The sequence below is a fragment of the Hemitrygon akajei genome, chromosome 31, assembly GCF_048418815.1.
Source record: "Hemitrygon akajei chromosome 31, sHemAka1.3, whole genome shotgun sequence".
Classification (NCBI taxonomy): Eukaryota; Metazoa; Chordata; class Chondrichthyes; order Myliobatiformes; family Dasyatidae; genus Hemitrygon; species Hemitrygon akajei.
This window is the reverse complement of record NC_133154.1, coordinates 10,885,054-10,903,624: the sequence shown is the minus strand read 5'-3', so window position 1 is coordinate 10,903,624 and position 18,571 is coordinate 10,885,054. Positions and strand designations below refer to the sequence as shown.

Sequence of the window (18,571 nt, the reverse complement as noted above, 5' to 3'; positions counted from 1 at the left end):
GATTAGATATTTGCATTAACGGGTGGGTGTATTTAATAAAGTGGCCACCGAGTCTATTTTTGATTGTGGAGGCATCACAGATGTTCTGTGGGATTGGTCCAAGGAGATAGTCAGAAGTTGGGTGGGGGTTGTACCTGAAAGTGACAATGCTGGCAGGACTTTTCACTGAACAGGCTATGATTAATCCAAATTGATCATGGTAAATATCTTTGCCCATGCTACCAGTGGAGAGTCACTGGACTTGGGATGGGGCCACTCTTGTTGGAGAAGAAACAATTCATATTCCATCTGCATTGCTGCAACCTTTTGGCATTTCTCCAACTTCCAGTAATTCCTCCCCCTCCCCTTTCACTCTTTTCCCATTCCCCTTTCTGGCTTCCCTCTTATCCCTCCTCTTCTCCTCACCTTCCTTCCACTTCTCTTTCATGCCCCTCCCCCTTCCCTTTCTCCCATGGTCCACTTTCCTCTTTGATCCAATTCCTTCTTCTTCAGCTCTTTACCCTTTCCACCTGTCACCTCCCAGCTTCTCACTTCATCCTCCCTCCCCAAGCCACCTACCTTCCCCCTCACCTGGCTTCACCTATCATTCCCACCTTCCCCACACACCCCCTCCCCACCTTCTTATTCTGGCTTCATCCCCCCCTTCCACTCCAGCCCTAGTGAGGGGTCTCAGTCCAAAATGTTGACTCTTTATTCCTTTCCGTTGATGCTGCCTGACCTGCCGAGTTTCTCCAGTGTTCTGTGTGTGTTAGCAGGCAGAACAAGCTCGTTTGCTCAGGTCTATGGACTGGTCGCTATCGCTCACGGAAGGCTTAAACAGAATGAACGCAGATTAAAGTGATTAACAGGATGTGGTCGCCCACTCCTGCGCCGTATGATTCACGGAGCCGTGATTAACACTGACAGACCAGTGGCTGACGGTGCACTTTCGGCTGCGATCCCTTTCTGTTAGAAATTCCAATCACCATTAGACACCCAGAGTGGGTTGAAAGGCCAAACGAACAGCAGATCCCAGTGGCCCTCTGAGCAGACTAATTCCATTAAACCGCACGCTCTCCGCTGCCTGCTTTGCTGAACGAGCTTGTTGTGGGTCTGCATTGTGAATGCCCATCTCCGGCTGACCAACAACCGCCTTCTGCTGCTTCTGCTGTGCCGCTTAGACAGTCAGAGACCACCTTATTAGCTACACCTGCTCGCTAATGTAAGTGTCTAATCAGCCAATCACGTGGCAGCAACTCAATGCATAAAAGCACGCAGACACGGTCAAGAGGCTCAGTTGCTGTTCAGACCCAACATCAGGATGGGGAAGAAATGTGATCTAAGTGACCTTGACTGTGGAAACTGTTGATCAACTGGAATTTTCATGCACAACAGCCTCTAGAGTTACAGAGAATAACATGAAAAACAAATTTTTTTTAAAAAAAAAAATTCTGGTGCCAGATAGGGTGGAATGATTGTTGGTGCCAGACGGGGTGGTTTGAGTATTTCAGAAACTGCTGACCTTTTGAGATTTTCACACACAACAATATCTAGAGTTTACAGAGACTGGTGAGAAAAACAAAAAAAACACCCAGTGAGCGGCAGTTCTGGGGGTGAAAACGCCTCGTTGATGAGAGAGGTCACAGGAGAATGGCCAGACCGGTTCAAGCTGACGGGAAACCGACAGTAACTCAAATAGCCTCACGTTACAGCAGTGGCGTGCAGAAGAGCATCTCTGAATGCACAACACACTGAACGCTGAAGTGGATGGGCTACGACAGCAGACGACCACACTGGGGGTTCCTTCCTGTACCTAATAAAATGGCCACTGAGTGCACACTCAGTTACTGAGGTCCACGCCCACAGATCCCCCAAAGTTGTCGTGCAGGTTGAAAGGGTTGCTGATAAGGCACATGGTGTGTTTGGCTTCATTAGAGGATGGGGGCTGAGATCAAGAGCCACAAAGTAATGTTATAACTCTATAAAACACTGGTTAGACCACACTTGAAATATTGCATTCAGTTCTGTTCACCTCATTATAGGAAGGGTTCAGAAGCTTTAGAGAGGGTGCAGTGGCGATTTACCAGGATTCTACCTGGATTAAAGAGCATGTCTTAGGATAATAGGCTGAGCGAGCTGAAACTTTTCTCTCTGAAGTGAAGGAGGATGAGAGGTGACTTGATAGAGGTGTATAAAATATTAATACATACAGATCAAGTGGGCAGACAAATATTTTTTTTCTCCCAGGGTGCAAATGACTAATATGAAAGAGCATAATTTTAAGGTGATTTGAGGAAATTATAGGGAGGATGACAGAGATATGGTTTTTACACAGAGGTGTGTGGAGTGGTGATGGTAGAGGAAGATGCATTAGGGACATTTACGAGACTGTTAGATAGGTAGCTGGATGATAGAAAAATGGGGAAGGGAAGGGTCCTGCCAAAGGGTTTCGCCCCGAAACGTTGACTGTACTTTGTCCGTAGATCCTGCCTGGCCTACTGAGTTCCTCCAGCACTTTGTGTGTGTTGCTTTGGATTCCCAGCATCTGCCAGATTTTCTCTTGTTGGTGAGGGAAGGGTTAGATTGATCCTAGAGTAGGTTAAAGGTCAGCAGAACATCCTGGGCCAAAGGGCCTGCACTGAGCTTGCTGTACTGTGTCCCACGTTGTACATTTGATTTCAGGAGTGAGTTCCCTCTTTAAAGTTCAAGCCTCTCTTAAGCAATACATGACAGGACGCCAAATAAAGATTTAAAATCGCCTGTAGAGATCATCTCCACTTTCAACCCGGTGCTACAATCCTGAACACCGTTGGTGTTGGGCTCTGAGCTTCGATAACCCAACCCACATCCACCCTGTGGATGTCAGTGATTCTGTCCATTCTGCAGTGAGGGACTCGTGTCCCGAGTCACCAAAGCATTTCCCCCACTGATGAGGCACAAGTCAGGGGTATAATGGAACATGCACCCTCCCCTGGCGTACAGCTGCCGCAGGAAACTCAATATGGCCTGGACGGACAGTCCACTCGGCTCGCACCCATTCACACATGTGCACACACATGTGCACACACACACTCACACACATACAGATACACATACACACACTCACACATATAACACACATACACCTAAAGGCATACACACCACACACCCACTCGTATATGTACATACACACAAACACTCAAACATATGTACACACAAAGGCGGACGCGTTCAGTCGTAGACAATTATATAAGCATATCGCACACACCTATATGTCTGTCTACGAGGCCGTGATGGTAGGGAGGCACAGCAATGGAGCTGTTTGACTCACAGTTTCTCGGACTCTGATCCAGACGGAAGCGGAGGTGCTGTCTGTGTGGAGTTTGCCTGTTCTCATTTGACCGCGTGGATGTTCCGGTTTATTCACGCCTCCCAAAGATACGCCGCTGGGTTAACTGGTCACTGTGAATAGCCACTCAGTATTTGAACGTGGCCAATGGGTCAAAGGAGAGCCAATGGGCAGGCAAGAGAGAGTAATTTGCAGGGATACAGGACAATTTGGGCGTCGGGGTGGAGATATGTCCCTACCAAAGGAGTGTAAAGCCCTCTGTCCCTCTGCTAGCCTGCAGGTCAACCTTAGGCAGGGTGTAGCACCTGCTTAGCACCCACCCCCCCCCCCCCGATCAGGGTCACGTGAAGCTAAGGGAGCAGGTGGATGGCCGTATGAGCAGCCGGTGCAGATCACAAGTCCTGGTTACGCGACCACTGACACCAGGCAGATAATCTCTGAAGAGTATTGATAATGGCTGGGGTCGCCCGTCTTGTAAAGACACTGCCCGGAAGAAGGCGATGGCAAACCATACGGGTAGAAAAATTTGCCAAAAACACTCATGCTCATGAGACCATGATTGCCTACAGCATATGACGTGGCCCAAACTCGGCCTTTTCTCCTTGGAGCGACGGAGGATGAGAGGTGACCTGATAGAGGTGTATAAGACGATGAGAGGCATCGATCGTATGGATAGTCAGAGGCTTCTTCCCAGGGCTGAAATGGCTGCCACAAGAGGACACAGATTTAAGGTGCTGGGGAGTAGGTACAGAGGAGATGTCAGGGGTAAGTTTTTTACTCAGAGAGTGGTGAGGGCGTGGAATGGGCTGCTGGTGATGGTGGTGGAGGAGGATACGATAGGGTCTTTTAAGAGACTTTTAGATAGGTACATGGAGCTTAGAAAAATAGAGGGCTATAGGTAAGCCTAGTAATTTCTAAGGTGGGGACATGTTCAGCACAACCTTGTAGGCTGAAGGGCCTGTGTTGTGCTGTAGGTTTTCTGTTTCTGTAATGATGACAATGATAAGGAGGGGAGAATGAGAAAGACGGGATGCTGAGTGCTACCAATGGACTAATAGGCCTTTTCCATTGCATCAGTTTAAATTTATAGAGTCATACAGCAGTGAAACTGGTCCCTCGGCTCAAATGACCAGGATTATCAACTGAGCAGGTCCAATTAACCCAGATTTGGTGCACAGCCCTCTAAACCTTTCCTATCTGTTATACCCTTTAAATGTCATAAGTTACTTGCCTCAACCACTTCCGATGGCAGCTCAACCCGTATACCTACCACCCTCAGTTCCCGTTAAATCTCCTAAAGCTAAGTCTTCTAGTTTCTGGTTTCCCAAACCGTGGGGAAAGGTCTGCATGAATCTGCCCTAACTATGCACCCTGTGATCTTACACTTCAGTAGTCCTGTTTAAATGTATATGTGTATATATACATATATATAATGTATAAATGTATATATACATATATATAGCTAGGGTGCCTAAGGCTTTTGCACAGTACTGGAGTAATTTTATGTATTTCACTGTACACACACCAAAAAAATTCATCTCAACCTCATTCTGAAACGGGTCTCTATTGTGGACTGAGAGTGGGAAGGGGGCAGGGAGAGGGGATTCATGGTTGGGAAAAGGGGAAAGGAGAGGGGAAGGAGTGGGAAGCACCAGAGAAACATTCTGTAATGATCAATAAAACGATTGTTTGGAATCAAATGACCTGGCCAGGTGCCTCAGGGCTGGGTGTGTCTGCACCTGTGCCAACCCCTGCCCCTGGCACTCCTTCTCTGCCACCTGCCCCTCCCACAGCACTCCACCCTCACCACTCCCAACCTCCTTTACTCCCGCCAGATTTACAAACTCACTCCTCTCTCCATGTTGACAAATACAGTACTGTGAAAAGTCTTAGGCACACTAGTCAGATATATGTGCCTAAGACTACCATACAGTAATATACCCATATATACTGTATGTACACCAGCACATAAACGTGTTTGTACACAAACACCTCAGGCATCTTTGGAATCTGTGCTGATTAATTTCCAATGGTAATCAAAGTTCAAAGTAAATGTATTATCAAAGTGCATATATGTCACCATATACTACCCAGAGATTAATTTTCTTGCGGGCATACTCAACGTAAGACTGCCCTGCAAAGAACCAGTGTGAAAAAGACAATAAATTGTGGAATTACAAAAATAAATAAATAAGTGATAAATACCGAGAACATGTGACGAGGAGTCATTGAAAGTGAGTCCATTGTGGGAACAGGTCAGTGATGGGGCAAGTGAAGTTTAATAAAGTTATCCCTAGTGGGTCAAGACTCTGACATTTGAGGGGTAATAACTGCTCCTGAACCTCTTGTGTAAGTCCTGAGGCTCCTGTACCTTCTTCCTGATGGCAGCAGTGAGACAAGAGTGCCTGGGTGGTGGGGGCCCCTGATGATGGACGCTGCTTTCCCGCAACAGCGCTCCGTGTAGATGTGCTGAATGGAGGCGTGGGTTAAACCCGTGATGGACGGCCGTATCCACCAATTTTTTGTAGGATTTTCCATTCAAGGGCATTGGTATTTCCATACCAGGCTAATATGCAGCCAGTCAAAATACTCTCCTCCACACATCCATAGAAGTTTTTTGAAGTATTAGATGTTAAGCCTAATATCTGCAAACTCATAAGGAAGTAGAGGTGCTGCTGTGCATTTTTTGTAATTGCACTCGCGAGCTGGGCACTGGACAAATCCTCTGAAATCACAACACTTAGGAACCTAAAGTTGCTGACCCTCTCCGCCTTTGATCCCTCGATGAGGACCGGCTCATGGACCTCTGGTTTCTGGTCAATAATCAACAGTTTGGTTCTGCTGACATTGAGTGAGAGGTTGTGGTTGTGGCACCACTCTGCCAGATTTTCGATCTCCCTCCTAAATGCTGATTTTGTCACCACCTTTGATCCGGTCAACGACAGTGGTGAGTGAAGAGCCAATGAGATGGCGTCTGCTGTGCTGGACCTAAGTCGCTTCTCAGCCACGAGTTGATGTGCTTCCATCACCAACCTCTCAAAACACTTCATCACAGCGGATGTTAGTGCTTCTGGACGATAGGCGTTGAGGCAAATTGCCATGTTCTTGGCAGACACCGGTATAACTGGCCGCTGCTTGAAGCAGGAGGATACGTCAGACTGCCGAAGCAAGAGGTTAAAGATATCAGTGAAGACTCCACCCGGTCATCAGCACAGATCTTAAGTACTTGGCCAGGAACCCCACCTGGGCCGGATGCTTTCTGTGGGCTCACCCACCCTCTCACCTTGGCCTCAGATCGTGAAATTACAGGGTCACCGGAGACTGCGGTTGCTCATGATGGCTCCTCCACGTTTTGATGGTCAAAACGAGCATAGAAGGCACTGGCGTCATTTGGAAGCGAAGCCCTGTTGTCACCTACGTCGCTTGGTTTCATTTTGTAAGCATTCAAACCCTGCCATCACTGCCGAGCATCCTTCATTGATTCAAGTTTAGTTTGGAATCGCCCATGAGGTAGCACTGGTTTCTCCCCACATCCCAAGTGCATGCGGGTTGGTGGATAAATTGGTCAGGGTAAAACACCTCTAGTGTGGGTAGATGGTGGGAGACGTGTGGGGAAACAGGCTGTAAGAAAATAGGTGGGGGGTGGAATTTGGTTTTTCACTGATTATACTGTAATTCTTTGTTCTACTGTGAATGCCTGCAAGAAAATGAATCTCAGAGTAGCACATGGTAACATATCGGTACTTTGAGAACAGTGAACAGCAAAGATTTCTCTTCCTTACCATTTTTGGGTGTATCCTATGGATTTTGGGCTGCTGATCATGAAAATCGCCAGGAATTTTTCTTACCATGCACAATTTTTCTGAAATCATCTATATTTGTTATTTCAAATCAGAATAATTGATGCCAAGATTAAGGAAGGCATTTTTTGTTGGTCCACAAGTCAAACAGGTCATCAATGATGGGCAATTCAAAGAATTTCTAATAGGACTGAAGAAAATCGCATGGAAGGCATTCAAAGATGTTTTTGAAAAGTTTCTTGGCAACTACAGAGCACCGGATTACGTGCAGCTGGTTGACATGCTTCAAGCATACAAAATCATGAAGTGCAACATGTCACTTTCTGTACTTCCATTTAGAATTCTTCCCCGCAAATCCTGGCGCTGTCAGTGACGAGCACGGTGAAAGGTTTCACCGGGACATTGCGGTCATGGAGAAACGGTTTCAGGACAACTGGAATCCATCAATACTGGCTGATTATTGTCAGACACTTAAGCGAGAAGCCTCAGACACCGAGTACAAAAGAAGATCATCAACAAAACATTTTTAGCTGAGTTGAACTACTGCAAAGCATCGGCACCATTATGCAATTAAACACATTATATTCAATAAAAGTTAATTTCTTGTTTCTCCAAATCCATATGTGATACAAGTAGTCTGAAATTATATTTGTGTTTGGCTTCAAGTAGTCCATCATAAATATAAAACATTTCTGAGGAAGCAACACTTTTGAAAGAAAATTGTTGTCTAGTATTATCAGCAAAAGCTTCCTCCCCTACAGCAGAAGGGATGGGGGGCCAGCAAGAGCATCTGGTTCAATCCTGACCTCCATTGCTGTCTGTGTGGAGTCTGCATGTTCTCCCTGTGACTGGGTGGGATTACCCCAGGCACTTCAGTTTCCTGCCACGTCCCACAGACGTGCAGGTTGGCGTCTTAATTGGCTGCTGTGATTTGCCCCTAGTGTGTAGCTGAACAGCATAATCTGGCGGAGATGATGGGGGTGTGGGGAGAATTTTAAATGGGACTATAGAAATCTGCAGCAATATACAAGCCCTTCGACCCGCAGTGTTGTCTGGATTAGAAAGCATGCCTTATGATAATAGGTTGAGTGAACTTGGACTTTTCTCCTTGGAGCGATGGAGGAAGAGAGGTGACCTGACAGAGGTGAATAAGAAGAGGAGAGGCATTGATAGTGTGGATAGCCAGAGGCTTTTTCTCAGGGCTGAAATGGCTAACATGAGGGGACGAAGTTTTAAGGTGCTTGGAAGTAGGTACAAGGGGGATGTCAGATGTAAGTTTTTCACACAGAGAGTGGTGGGTCATGGAATACACTGCCAGCGACTATGGTAGAGGAGTCTTTTCAGAGACTTTGGATAGGTACATGGAGTTTAGAAAAACAGAGGGCTATGTGGTAGGGAAATTCTAGGCAGTTTCTAGAGTGGGTTACATGGTCAGCACAGCATTGTGGGCCGAAGGGCCTGTAATGTGCTGTAGATTTCTATGTTGTATGTTAGCTCTATGTCGGTGACAGTTCAAGATGGCGACTCAGCCCCATCAGCCCAAGGCAAGTTAGGCAAAGATATAAAATGCCAGTCTAGCAAAAGACTCCCTTGTCTGTTTGGATGAGGGTAAAAATATATCATGTTATAAAGTCTGAGATAGATATTATGGGATCTTTTATAACAGCTGGAACAGGGTTAACAGGAAAGCTGTCATGGCACTGGGCACTGGTCTTGGCTAGCTCGTTGCTGCTTCGGAGGTTTCACACTCAGTGGCTGCTTCATTGGGTACACCTGTACACCATCTCATTAATATAAATATCTTAATCAGCCAATCAGGTGGCAGCAACTCAATGCATTAAAGCATGCAGACACGATCAAGAGGTTCAGTTGTTGTTCAGGCCAAACATCAGAGTGGGGAAGAAATGTGATCTAAGTGACTTTGACTGTGGAATGATTGTTGGTGCCAGATGGGGTGGTCTGAGTATCTCAGAAACTGCTGATCTCCTGGGATTTCCATGCACTGCAGTCTCTACAGTTTACAGAGAACGGTGCAAAAAACAAAAAAAACATCCAGTGAATGACAGTTCTGTGGGTGAAAACGCTTTCTTTAATGAGAGAGGTCAGAGGAGATTGACAAGAGTGGTTCAAGATACCAGGAAGGCAACAGTAACTCAAATAACCATGTGTTACAACAGTGGTGTACAGAAGATCTCTGAATGCACAACACATCCAACCTTGACGTGGATGGGCCACAGCAGCAGAAGACCACACCGAGTCCCACTCCTGCACCTAATAAAGTGGTCACTGAGTGTAGGTCGTATATTATTCTGATAACAACATATCATCGGCTGGGAATTGTTTTAGAGTGGTTGAAACCCAACAGTAGTTTTCTGGCCAGTGCACTGAATACAGGATCAGAAAATGTCAGTGGCCATTGTAAATCAACAAAGTTCCACAGGCACATTTAACCCAAAGGTTCAAAGATTCAAAGTACACTTATTACCAAAGTGTGTATGCAGTACACTGAAATTCATCTTCGCCACGGACAGTCACAAAACAAAGAACAGTGGAGCCAACCCGCCCAAAGAAAAACATCAAACATCCAACACACAAAGGACAACAAAAAAGAGCAAAAACACAGGATATAAGACACAAAATCAATAGGCATATTTCAATTCAGTTCAGCTGTGTCCACGGTGAGGTCTGAATTTTATGCAATTTCAAAGCTTAAGAGAAATGTTTCTGTGTGCTACAAATTCAGCAAATTACTATCTTGTTAACATACCTTGATTTAAATATTACACTCTGACACCATCGTAAATTTTACCAGTGTATTCCTCAACGGTGCTTTCAGTTCGTTATCTGTCTTTGCTACAGCTCAGGTACTAAAGCCCTCAGGTCATCATGCCTGTCGCTTCCAGTGGCTTTGCACTGCCCTTTGTTCAAACGGATCCACCTTGGCAAACAATGGAGTCAACCACATTCCTTCGGGCTAAGAGTCAAGTACACAGATGGAGTAATATTGGGGCCGGTATGTGCGGCAACACTTGCGAGCTACCCTGTCACATTCGGATGTGTCTGCTGTTGAAGCAAATGACGCAGTTTACTGTATGTTTTGGTCCATGGGTGATAAATAATCTTGTGTCTTGAAACAATAAATTACTTATCACCCTCATAATCACGTCTTCCAGCCTCACCTTTCACGTAGGCTTTAAGACCGTAAACGAAGGAACAGAATCAGGCCATTAAGCCCGTCAAGTCTGGCCGTGCTTCTAACTATGGTGTCCATTCCTTTGGCTCTTTGCAGTTGAGGGTTCTGGATTCCTCCCCCTTCCAAAGTTCTCTAACTTGACCTTTCTCCCCACTCAGAAACCACTCCTTGTGCGAATGTGAACAACTGCAACCCCAGCAGGTTGAAAAGGTGCATCCTCCATAGGTGCTGCCTGACCTGCTGAATTCCTCCAGTATTGTGTGTGTGTGTGTTGAAATACCAGAACCTTGCGGTCCTGAGCTTCCCAAAGATTTGGGGATGTGATCTAAAATCCCTCCATGACATTGGGTGCATTATTTATACTAAACTTGCTTACTAAAATAAGCCTATTCAGCCCATTGAGTCCATACTGGCTCGCAAAAGGGTAATCCTACCGATAATATTTCCCCCCTTACGTCCCTGCAGATCTGTAACCTATTCTCCCTTGCATTCCCATTAGCACCCCCCCCCGATTCTTTTACCACTGACTATGTTGTTGTTCAGACCAAACATCAGAATGGGGAAGAATTGGTCATGTCTGCATGCGTTCATGCTTTAAGTTGCTGTTATATGCTTGGCTGATTTGATATCTGCATTAAAGAGCAGGTGTGCAGGTAGAACCTAATAAAATGGCCACTGAGTACACGTGACTCCATACCCAAATGAATGCGATCGACTCTTAACTACCTCCTGATATGACCTAGCAAGCTAGTCTGAAGATCAACCATTTTATTAAAGCCACAGAAAGAGTATGTAGGCCATTTTACATTGACATCAGCACGGACTCAGGCACTGGAAACTCTCTCCAGCTGGCTCTATCTCTCAAAGTTCTCCTCACAAACCGCTGGGGTTTGTTCTCCAAACACTCTCACAGACTAGTGTCAGTCGTAGCCCTGTCAGAGTCTCAGAACTCTTTAATGTATCCTACCAATAGGAGAGACCCAGCAGAGACCCTTGTTGGCAAACAATTGAAAGGAATGGCCTAGGACTCCTAATGTTGTCTCCAGACCCAGACAGACAGACGTACTTTATTGATCCCGAGGGAAATTGAGTTCTGACCCAACGGATCAGAAGTAGGAAGTCTCCCACAAGGTCACCATTTACCATCCTCCCTGAGCTGAGGAATCATTATCCTACCTGTTCAAAGTTCAGAGTAATTTTATTATCAAAATTTGTTCATTATATACTGAGTCGTATGATGTGGGTGATCATGGTCTTTCCATGACCGTGATTGTTCTTGACAAATTTTTCTACAGAAGTGGTTTGCCATTGCCTTCTTCTGGGCAGTGTCTTTACAAGACGGGTGACCCCAGCCATTATCAACACTCTTCATAGATTGTCTGCCTGGTGTCAGTGGTCACATAACCAGGACTTGTGATCTGCACCGGCTGCTCATACAACCATCCACCACCTTCCCCCATGGCTTCATGTGGCCCTGATCGAGTTGGGGGGGTGGGGGGGCTAAGCAGGTGTACCCCCTTGCCCAAGGGCGACCTGCAGGCTAATGGAGGGAAGGAGTGCCTTACACCTCCTTTGGTAGAGACATATTAGAGACATATTTAAAAACTGCCACCCCATTATTAAGCTACGTACCATATACTACCCTGCGATTTATTTTCTTGTAGGCATTCACAGTAAATACAATGAAACACAATGAAGTCAATGAAAAATTACACACAAACAAAGCTGTTGCACACACTCGACCCAGAGACTGATACCCATCACCAAAAGTAGTGCGGTTTCCATACCATGGACCATTTGCCAAAGTCTTAAACAATGTGGCTGTCATGGTGAGTTTTCAGCAGAAATACGAGATTCATTGCAAGGAATAAACACAGCTGACATCATCTTCATCAGTCTCATAAACACAAGAAATTCTGCAGATGCCTGAAGTCTTGAGCAACACACACACACGATGCTGGAGGAACCCTGCAGCTCAGGCTGCACCTACAAAGGGGAGTAAACAGTAGGTGTTTCAGGCTGGGGCAGTTCATCGCGACTGAAAAGAAAGGGAGCTGAAGCCAGAAAAATAAGGTGAGGGGGAAGGTGGGACGTGAAATAAGAAGTTGGGAGGGATATAGGTGGAGGAAGTAAAGAGGTGAATAAGAAGGAATCTAAGAGGAGAGGCCAGTTGATAACAGGAGAAAGGGAAGAAGGAGGGGCACCAGAGAGAGGTATTAGGCAGGTGAGGAGAAGAGAAAGGGTGAGAGGGTAAACAGAATAGGGAATGAAGAAGGAGAGAAGGAGGGAGGGAGGAGAAATGACCAGAAACTAGAGAAATTAACATTCATGCTATCAGGTTGGAGCTACCCAGACAGAGTATAAGGTGTTGCCCCTCTAACTTAAATTTGCCCTTATTTCAGCAATAGAGGAGGCAATGGATGGACATTCACCAGTCTACCAGCTACAAAGACATCTGTATTAGCTAAAGTCACCCCATACAGTCTTAATGGTGTACATTCCCTATTCAAACTGAGGACAGTCTCCACGTTATGTAGTTCCACTATCACACTGAGTTGTGATTAATTCAGCAGCTCAAAACTGGGCATCAACGAGGCACTGTCTAGCTTCTGCAGTCCCACAATACACATAGCTCGAGACATCTATTAGTAAGGCTAAAGACTAGCTTTATTTGTCACATATACTTTGAAACATCAAAACTTACCATGAAATGCATTACGTGTGTTAACGACTGAGATAGTCTGATGACGTGCTGGGGGCAGCCCACAAGCATCAGCATTCTGCCAATGCCAACGTGGCACGCCCACAACTTACTAACCCTAACCCGTACGTCTTTGGAATGTGGAAACCAGAGAGCCCAGGAGAAACCATGTAGTCACGGGGAGAACAGATGAACTCTTTACAGACAGTGGCGGCAATTTAACTCAATCACAGTCGCTGGCACTGCAAAGCATTATGCCAACTGTTCCACCCCCATATATCCATGATACTATCAATACAATCAGGCCAAGATTCCAACCCTGGTTCAATAAAGAGTGTTGAAGAACTTGCAGTGAGTAAAGCCAGGCCCTACCTAACAATGGAGTCCCTACCCAATGAGGCTACAACACACAGGGTATTGACAAAGTAACCAGAAAATTAAACATGCCATAGACAAAGCTAAGAGATCAGGAAAAAGAGGATCAATGGCTGTCCACTTAACCTATGCCTTTATCATCTTCTACATTTCTATTGAGTCATCTGTCATCCTCCTTCACTCCAACGGGAAAAGCTGAAGCTCTCTCAACCTATCCTCATAAGACATGCTACTCAATTGGGGCAGCGACCTGGTGAATCTCCTCTACACCCTCTCGATAGCTTTCACATCCTTCCTATAATGAGGTGACCACAACTGAGCACGATATTCTAATCAGGGTTTTATTGAACTGCAGCGTAACCTCGCTGCTTCACTTCATAAAACCCTCCATCCAATCATGAACTCCAGATGTGATATCAGGAGCATGGCATCAAGGAGCCCAGAGGATCTGAAGCCCACAATAATCAAGAGCACAAATACTACAATGGGTGAAATCATACCAAGGATGGAAGATCAGGCAACACTTAACCTGTGAATCTGCTGGGGTTGTCTATCGTGTCCAGTGCTCCTGATGCGGCCCCCTCTACGTTGGTGAGAACCGCCATAAATTGGAGGGTTGCTTTGTCGAGCAACTCCGCACTATCCACCACAAGTGGGGCTTCCCATTGGCCAAACATTTTAATTCCAACTCCCATTCCTGTTCTGACATGTCAATCCATGACCTCCTCTTGTGTCAAGTTAAACCTTATATTCTGTCTGGGTAGCCTCCAACCTGATGGCATGAATACTGATTTCTCCTTCCAGTAAATAAATTCCCCCCCCCCTTCCTCTAGTCCTCAGTCTGAACTTTCACTGCATCTCACCTGCCTATTACCTCCCTCAGGGCTCCTCCTCCTTCCCTTTCTCCTATGGTCCACTCTCCTCTCCTATCAGATTCCTTCTTCTCCAGCCCTTGACCTTTCCCACCCACCTGGTTTCACCTATCACCTTCCAGCTAGTATCTTTCCCCTCCCCCTTTTTATTCAAGCATCTTCCGACTTCCTTCTCAGTCCTGGTGAAGGGTCTCAACCCGAAACATTGACTGCTCACTCTTTTCCATAGATGCTGCCTAACCTGCTGAGTTCCTCCAGCATTTTTGTGTGCTGTTAGCTGGAAGGTGATCGGTGAAGCCAAATGGGAGGGAAAGGTAAAGGGCTGGAGAAGAAAGAATCTGACTGGGGAGGAGAGTGGACCATAGGAGAAAGGGAAGGAGAAGGGGACCCAGTGATAGGTAGGCGAGGAGAGGTAAAAGGCCAGAGTGGGGAATAGAAGAAGAGGGGAGATTAAAAAAAATTACCTGAAGGAGAAATTAATATTTATGCCATCAGGTAGGATCTTCCCCAGATGGAATATAAGGTGTTGCTCCTCCACCCTGAGGGTGGTCTCAGCTTGGCACAAGAGAAGGCCATGGGCCAACACGTCAGAATGGGAAAGGGAATCGGTATTAAAATGTTTGGCCATCGGGAAGTTCTGTATTTGATGGATGGCGTGGAGTTGCTCGATGAAGTGGTCCCCCAATTTACGACAGGTCTTACCAATGTAGAGGAGGCCACCTCGGGGGGCACCAGGCACATTAGGTGACCCCAGCAGATTCACAGATGAAGTGTTCCCTCACCTGGAAGCACTGTTTGGGGTCCTGAATGGAGGTGAGGGAGGAGGTGAATGGGCAGGTGTAGCACTTGGGCCGCTTACAGGGGTAAGTGCCGGCAAGGAGGTTAGCGGGGAGGGTCGAATGGACAAGGGAATTACAGAGGGAGTAATCGCTGTGCAAAGCAGGTGGGGGGGGGGAGAGGTAAAAATATGTTTAGTGGTAGGATCCTTTTGGAGATGGCAAATGTTGCAGAGGATGGTGTGTTGGATATGGAGGCTATGGGGTGGACAAGAGGAACACTATCCCTGTTAATGTACAGGAATATGGATGGGCACAGATGTTTGGGAAATGGAGACGAAGATAAGAAGAGGGCAAGAACAGCATCAATAGAGGAGGAAGAGAACCCTCATTCTTGAAGAAGGAAGACATCTCTGATGTCCTGGAAAGGAAGGCAGCATTCTGGGGGCAGATGCGGTGGAGGCAAAGGAAATGAGAAATAGGAGTAGCATTTTTGCAGTAGGTATGCTGGGAAGAGGTATAGTCAAGATAACCCTGGGAATCGGTGGGTTTATAAAAGATGTCAGTTGTCAGTTTGTCCCCAGAGATGGAGACAGATTGAGAAAGAGAAGCTGCCAGTGGTTTTGACCTTTAGAACATATTTCCTTCTTGAAAAAGGATCTTCAAGAAAGATCCCTGAAAAAGGATCTCCCTTTTGTTCTGAATGCAGCGATCAAAGCAAGGCGTTCAGACCTGAGTGCTGATTAGCTTACGGAGGTTCTGCTCCCTGTGATTGTCGGGGGATCGTTCCAATATTTAAGGGATTGTTCTTTCCAGCCATCTGTCCTCTAGTATTTACCCATTGTCCTTTTACCTATATATCAAGAGCAATACTCACAAAATGCTGGAGGAACTCAACAGGTCCCCAATGAAGGGTCTCAGCCCAAAACACCGACTGCTAATTCCCCTCCACGTATGCTGCCTGAGCTGCTGAGTTCCTCCAGCATTTTGTGTGTGTGTTGCTCAGGATTTCCAGCATCTGCAGAATCTCTTCAAAGTTCAAAGTAAATTAATTACCGAAGTACGCATGTCACCATATAGTACCTAATATTCATTTTTTTTTGGCAGAAAACAGAGAAATATAACAGAGTCAAAGGAAAAAAATGCACACAAAGACTGACAAACCGCCAGTGTACAAAAGTCAAACCGTGTAAATAAAAATATATAGATAGATGGATTGATTAATTGATTGGTAGATAGCGAGATACATAAATAAATAATAAATACATAAACAGAAAGGTAGACAGATAAATATATTTAAATAAACAAATACACAAATAACCAAACAGGTAAATAATTTTAAATCAATTAATAGACAGATAAATCAATGCAGATAAATAAATCGATGCATTGATTAATTTAAAAAACGAGTGGTGTGTGATTACCTACGTATCGAGCAGGTAATCATTTGAACCTGGGGGTGAGTATGTAAACGAGTTGGAGAGCTGGGTCTAATTCTTTACAGAGCTTACACAGGAAGATGGGCCGAATGCTAGAGACTGTAACACTGGATGATTCCCGTTCCCTAATCCAGGGTCATTGTGACAGATGCCTTCAGGACTACTGACCGATCAATTTCCCAACATTCTACCCCACGATCTCTAGCCGCAGCTTGTTAATTAAATTGAACTGCGACGGGAGGGCGGCGGTAGCGGTCTTTCGAGTCTATTTGTAATCTGCTGTCAAACGTCAGGGGTTGAGAATGGGGCAGGAGACCAGGAGACAAACAGAAGCAGAGTGAGACCAAACCCTTGAGTGATAGATTGCAGGGGACGCTGTCGCTTCTGCCCCGTTACTGTGCGAGTGCTAGCGATCGTCATTTATTTAGCTTAATAACATCCATTAACGCTGTAAGAACCCGAGCGCACCGCGAAACAGCCCCGGCTCCAACAGGTTCAACAGGTCCCCGATGAACTGCACGCAGCCTGGAAGAAAGGGACGGCGCGCGAATAATCTAGAACATAGGACTGTGGGCTTCTCATTCTGGTTGTTTTGCAATGCACCGGCATCTGTTGAGACTGCAGCGTGTACAACTGTGCACTGCAAGCCTTTCCGAATATAAACTGTTGCTGCACTCACTCGCGCGTCTGTGTGTCTGTCTGCCTGCGCGCGTATTGCCCTGTGCTTACTGTGTATGTGAGAGTATCTATGTGTTAGTGTGTGAGAACGTGAGAGTGTGCGTTTACGTGTGAGACATGGTACGTGGTGAGAGTGTTTATGTGTGTATAAAGAAGAGAGAGCATGTTTGAGCGTGTGTGTGTGTGTGTGTGTGTGTGTGTGTGTGTGTGTCCGTGTGAGTGTGTGCGTGTGTCTACACGGTAACACCACTCACCTCCAGATTTTCAATGCTGTCCTTCAGGGAGTGGATAGTCTGCTCCAGATCTAACACTGTCCAGTCAGATTCCTCAGTCCCGTCTTCCAAACTGTTTCGCCCAAGGTCCCATGCGTATTCCTCGGGATTGTTTTGAAAGAAGCTCAGTTCCTGGCCATTCTCGCATTGGCTGAGCTTGCTGGTCAGTTCCCTGATGGTCTGCTGGTCGCTGGCGATCTGCTTCTCCTGCTGGGTGACCATCTGGCGGAGATGGTCGGCCGTACTCCTCAGCAGCAGCAGATCCTCCCGGATCGACGGGGAAGGGCAATCCTGAGCCAAAGGCAGACAGAGGAAGCGACTGGCAGTGCCCATGAGTGAATCCGAGCCATATCCGAGCCCAGAGCTCACGGAAGCTTTGCCAGCGCCAGGATCGATGGCAGTGCCTTGGCTTGGGGTAGGTGCGGGAACACCGGCTCGACCCGTATCAGCACCGCGGGCAGCTCCAGCGCCGCTCTGGGTTGCAAGCAATGCTCCGGCTTCATTTTCAGCACCAGGGACAGATCCCGGAGATCCCGGGGCGATGCTTGCGATGATGCAGATCACTGCACCTAGAAATGCAAGCATCCCTGCCCCTAGCAGGATGGTTAGATACTTCAGGGTGACGGAGTTTTTGCAACAACAACCCGAGAAAGAATCAAGTTAAAATGAAAAACAGAAATCCGCAGTTTCGGAGACCGAGGTGGGATTCTGCCGGATTGCAAGTGCAGTGGCAATCCCTTACAACCATCTGTCAATCACAGCCCCTCGAAGACGTCATTGATTCCCAGAGGAGCGACCCACATTCTTAAAAGGGAATTCTTCTCGGTGAACAATAATCCTTAAAGGGGCAACACATCTCGGGTCCAATCGTCTGGAGAAAAAAAATGCGCGAGTGTGTAGCATTTCGGCAACGTGTTTCAAAGTGAAATTTGCAATGAAAAGAGTCTCCAGGAGGAATTGGAGGGAAACGGCCTGCGGCTGAAAGGCTGGTTAGGAAGACGAGGAGTGGTGGGAAGCTGCCCGACCTGCTGGGTTCATCCAGCTTGTTTGTACGTGGTGGGAAGCTCGTCAGGAGCATAAACACCCTGCTGGCAGTAGTCATGCATAATAAATCTGACACCGTGCTGAAAACTCTATAATTCTATGAATGATAACCTC

At 46.4% G+C, this 18,571-nt stretch overlaps 1 protein-coding gene across 1 annotated transcript; it reads right to left on the bottom strand.

Moving 5' to 3' along the window:
• Positions 1-748: 748 nt before the first annotated feature.
• LOC140718995 (neuronal pentraxin receptor-like) lies at positions 749-18,313 on the bottom strand. Its single transcript, XM_073033304.1, has 3 exons — positions 17,396-18,313; positions 6,232-6,465; positions 749-811 (listed from the first exon to the last, which is right to left on the bottom strand). The coding sequence occupies exons 1-3, from the start codon at positions 17,996-17,998 to the stop codon at positions 749-751; spliced, it is 900 nt and encodes a 299-aa protein (XP_072889405.1). The 5' UTR covers positions 17,999-18,313.
• Between the last annotated feature and the right edge of the window lie 258 nt (positions 18,314-18,571).